The sequence below is a fragment of the Cebus imitator genome, unplaced genomic scaffold, assembly GCF_001604975.1.
Source record: "Cebus imitator isolate Cc_AM_T3 unplaced genomic scaffold, Cebus_imitator-1.0 Scaffold111, whole genome shotgun sequence".
Classification (NCBI taxonomy): Eukaryota; Metazoa; Chordata; class Mammalia; order Primates; family Cebidae; genus Cebus; species Cebus imitator.
The window spans coordinates 912,580-917,307 of NW_016107426.1; the positions used below are offsets into that span (position 1 = coordinate 912,580).

Here is a 4,728-nt window from a genome sequence, read left to right on the forward strand (position 1 = left end):
GCACATGTCTACTCGGGAGGCTGAGGCAGGAGAATCGCTTGAACCTGGAAGGCAGAGGTTGCAGTAAGCCAAGATTGCGCCATTGCACTCCAGCCCGGGCAACAAGATTGAAACTGCATCAAAAAAAAAAAAAAAAAAAGTAAAAAAGAGAAAGCCCAGAGGAGAGCACAGCAGGGGAGACCTGGGAAGGAAGGGAGACAAGAGCTGGTGGAGCCTCCATCTCTGCCCTCCCTTCCCCAAACAGCATGGATGTGGATCAGACGCCTTCGGGTCTCACTGCCTACGTTAGCAGCGAAGGCCGAATAAAGTACGATAAGCCGATGAGGGTGACCAGCATCTGTAACCTGGACATCTTCTACTTCCCTTTTGACCAGCAGAACTGCACCTTCACCTTCAGCTCTTTCCTCTACACTGGTAAGTGGGACACAATTTGGTAGCTGCTTGAGATTCGGGCAAAGACATCTGAGCAGCGTAGGTGTTGTAGGAAAGGTTTTGGATCAGTGCTGCTCCCCTCTGGTGGCCTCACAGAGCTTTCTGGAAATGACAACAACTGGCCAGGCACAGCGGCTCACACTGTAATCCCAGCACTTTGAGAAGCAAAGGTGGGAGGAACGCTCATACCCAGGAGTTTGAGACCAGCCTGGGCAACGTAGTAAGACCCCTATCTCCACAAAAGATAAAAAGAATTAGTCCCAGCTACTCGAGAGGCTGAGGCAGGAGGATGGTTTGAGCCAGAGAGGGTGAGGCTGCAGTGAGCCATGATTACGCACTGCATTCCAGCCTGGGTGACAGAGTGACACTGTTTTTTTGGTTGTTTTTTGTTTGTTTGTTTGTTTGTTTTTGTGAACAGAGTCTAGCTCTGTTGCCCATGCTGGAGTGAAGTGGTGCAATCTCAGCTCACTGCAACCTCTGCCTCTCAGGTTCAAGCCATTCTCCTGCCTCAGCCTCACGAATCGCTGGGATTACAGGTTCCTGCCACCACGCCCAGCTAATTTTTGTATTTTTAGTAGAGACAGGGTTTCACTGTGTTGGCCAGGCTGGTGTTGAACTCCTGACCTCATGATCCACCCACCTCAGCCTCCCAAAGTGCTGGGATTACAAACATGAGCCACCGTGCCCAGCAGAGACTCTGTTTTTAAAACAAAAACAAAAACTTAACTGCACATCACCCCAGATCCCGATTAAATTGTTCCAGGTGGGGCCCAGGTGATGCCAACGTGCAGCCGCCGTTAAGAACAGCTGCTTTACGAGCTGGGTGGCCCTTGTACCAGTGAGGCCCAGCTGACTCCGAGCGGCAGCACACCCATAATTTTTAGCTCAAATCTTTTAGCTCTAATGGCTAACACACTTAAGAACCGGTAAATTAATATAACTGCGTGCCACCAGGTGTCATGCGGCAGGTTTGAATAAATTAAAACCATCAAAATGGGCATGCATATAATTATTAAAACATTGAGCTATTCAAGCCTGATTCCATGAAAACAACACCACACACCTGGGGGCTGAGAAGGAAACTAGAAATGACCCCAAAAGTTATTGACTCACGTTTGAGTCATATCCAATATTCCCTTAGCAACCTTGACCCACTCTGGTTTTCAACAACAAAAGAAATCAATGCTGCCACCCACACACATGTGAATGGCTGTTCTGGTTACCCACTTCGGAGAAAACCAGAATACCCTGCTTTCAAAGGACAGAGGAAAGCTTGTTTTAGAAGCTCAGTGGGGGAGGAGTCCCATTTCGTGGGTGGGAGGCTTGGGAACATGTCTGCCACAAACTGACTGGTCTCCATTCCAGTGGACAGCATGCTGCTGGGCATGGACAAGGAGGTGTGGGAGATCACAGACACGTCTCGAAAAGTCATCCGAACCCAGGGGGAGTGGGAGCTCCTGGGCATCAACAAGGCCACCCCAAAAATGTCCGTGGGCAGCAACCTCTATGACCAGATCATGTTCTATGTGAGTCCAGGGTCCATGTTTGACTTCTTATCCTAATAGTTCTGTGATTGCCCTCTTGACCTAAGGCTCGCTGGGAAGTGAAAAAGAAGCTCCAGGCCGGGTGCGGGGGCTCACACCTGTAATCCCAGCACTTTGGGAGGCCGAGGCGGGTGGATCACCTGAGGTCAGGAGTTCAAGACCAGCCTGGCCAACATGGAGAAGCCCTGTCTCTACTAACAATACAAAAATTAGCTGGGTGTGGTGGCACACACCTGTAGTCCTAGCTACTTGGGAAGCTGAGACAGGAGAATGGCTTGAACCTGGGAGGCGGAGATTGCAATGAGCCAAGATCGTGCCATTACACTCCAGCCTGGGCAAGACAGAGTGAGACTCCATCTAAAAAAAAAAAAAAAGAAGAAGCAGCTCCAGAGGATTGGGCACCTGCTCCCCAATGCCCCCTCTACCTGACTACCCTGAAGCAGAATCCCCAAGACCTCCCCCACACCCATTCACCTGCTCCTCATTCACCCCCTCCTCATTCACCTGCTCCCCATTCACCTGCTTCTCATTCACCCACTTCTGCTCTGGAAGGGGGAGGAATGGCTGGACCGTCATAAGCCCTACTGCTCAGAATAGAACAGCTCAGCCCTACTGCTCGGAATGACTTAAAGGGCCCACTTGCACCTAAAATTCTACAGTCATTGTGTTCCTAGTAGGTTAAAAATGAGTAAAAATTAGGCAACAAATCAGAGGCCCCTATGTAGATGAGCACAATTAAATGCACAAGTGTTACCTCAGGAGATTGTCCCCAGCAGCCTCAGCGCACGTTGGCAAGGATTCGTGGTCAGATATACAAATTAATCCCTCTGTCGACTGTTTATTTGCCATCTCTGCTCTCTCCCCAGGTGGCCATCAGGCGCAGGCCCAGCCTCTACATCATAAACCTGCTGGTGCCCAGTAGCTTCCTGATTGCCATTGACGCCCTCAGTTTCTACCTGCCAGCAGAGAGCGAGAGCCGTGCCCCATTCAAGATAACGCTCCTGCTGGGCTATAACGTCTTCCTGCTCATGATGAATGACTTGCTTCCTGCCAGTGGCACCCCCCTCATCAGTATGGCCCCTCCCATACTGGGAGCTCCGGGGAGGAGAAAAGGCATTGGGGTCAGAGAGGAGGGCCAGGAGAACTGGCTGGTCCTCTGCTGAAGGAAGGAAGGGGCTGTGAAGGAAGACTGGATTTGGGAAAGAGGAGTGAGAAATGCTTAGAGATAAATTTGCCTGTAACTGACCACCTGACAATTTAAAAAGAGAGAGAGATACATTTGCCTGGTTTATGTATAACTTGCTCTGCCCTCAGGTGTCTACTTCGCGCTGTGCCTGTCCCTGATGGTGCTCAGCCTGCTGGAAACCGTCTTCATCACCTACCTGCTGCACGTGGCCACCACCCAGCCCCCACCCATGCCTCGGTGGCTCCACTCCTTGCTGCTGCCCTGCACCAGCCCAGGGAGATGCTGTCCCACTGCGCCCCAGAAGGGAAATGAGGGCCTGGGTCTCACCCCCACCCACCTGCCCGGTGAGGGAAGTCAGCACTGCCCATACTCGCCCTCCTCACTGGCCCCACGCTTCTCTAATCCTGTCCCTTTCCCACTTCATGACTGAGTCTCTGTCCTCTCCACAGGCCCAAAGGAGCCGGGGGAGTTAGGGAAGGAGGTGAGACCCGGAGAGACCGAGCTAGATGGGGGCTCAGGATGGACAAAGACCCAGCTAGTGGAGCTGTGGGTGCAGTTCAGCCACGCGATGGACATCCTGCTCTTCCGCCTCTACCTGCTCTTCATGGCCTCCTCCATCCTCACTGTCATCGTCCTCTGGAACACCTAGGCAGACTTCCCCCCTCCCTGGCAAACCACAGCTTGGAGTTTCTGCTGGACTGAGGGCCAGCCAGACTCACTTTCCAATCTTAGCCACTTATCCCCAGTGACTACCATGTCCCCTTCTAAATTCCAAAAACTGCAACGTAGCACTACCAAGCAGGTTCAGGACAGCCCTGGACAATCCTGACTCCTCACACACCAGGCTGCTCATTCCTGCGTACCTTCAGAGTCCCCGAGCTACACCCAGCTCCTTCCTCCCTGATCAATAAGCCCAGGTCAGTGGAGTCCCCCTTCACTGATCACCCCAGTAAACAACTTTCCAGCAAACACTGGCTCTTCAGTATATTTACTTATTTATTTATTCATTTATTTATTTTTTGAGATGGAGTCTAACTCTGTCGCCCAGGCTGGAGTGCAGTGGCACGATCTCAGCTCACTGCAACCTCCGCCTCCCAGGTTCCAGTGATTCTCATGCCTCAGCCCCCCGCGTAGCTGGGATTACAGGCACACACCACACCCAGCTAATATTTGTATTTTTAGTAGAGACGGGGTTTTGCCATATTGGCCAGGCTGGTCTGGAACCCCTGACCTCAAGTGTTCCGCCCGCCTTGGCCTCCCAAAGTGCTGGGATTACAGGCGTGAGCCACCACGCCCGGCCAGCAGGTAGTTTTTCAATCATCCTCCTCCTCCAGACTTCCATTGCCAAGTAGCCCCCAGTGTCTATTTTTCCTTTCTTTGTGTCCATGTGTACTCAGTGTTTAGCTCCCACTCATAAGTGGGAACATGCAGTACCTGGTTTTCCTTTTCTTTTCTTCTTTTTTTTGAGATGGAGTTTCACTCTTGTTGCCCAGGCTGGAGTGCAATGGCACGGTCTCGGCTCCCTGCAACCTCCGCCTCCCAGGTTCAAGCGATTCTCCTGCCTCA

At 51.9% G+C, this 4,728-nt stretch overlaps 1 protein-coding gene across 1 annotated transcript in view; it reads left to right on the plus strand.

Annotated features, from left to right (window-relative positions):
- Positions 1 to 4,127, plus strand: part of LOC108311046 (5-hydroxytryptamine receptor 3C) — a 20,369-nt gene extending 16,242 nt beyond the window's left edge. Inside the window, exons 3-7 of the mRNA XM_017538290.1 lie at positions 245 to 414; positions 1,798 to 1,958; positions 2,843 to 3,047; positions 3,291 to 3,506; positions 3,612 to 4,127. Of these exons, the coding sequence (XP_017393779.1) occupies positions 245 to 414; positions 1,798 to 1,958; positions 2,843 to 3,047; positions 3,291 to 3,506; positions 3,612 to 3,811 (952 nt within the window). The 3' untranslated portion in view covers positions 3,812 to 4,127. The remainder of the gene's footprint in view (positions 1 to 244; positions 415 to 1,797; positions 1,959 to 2,842; positions 3,048 to 3,290; positions 3,507 to 3,611) is intronic.
- Positions 4,128 to 4,728: the final 601 nt, after the last annotated feature.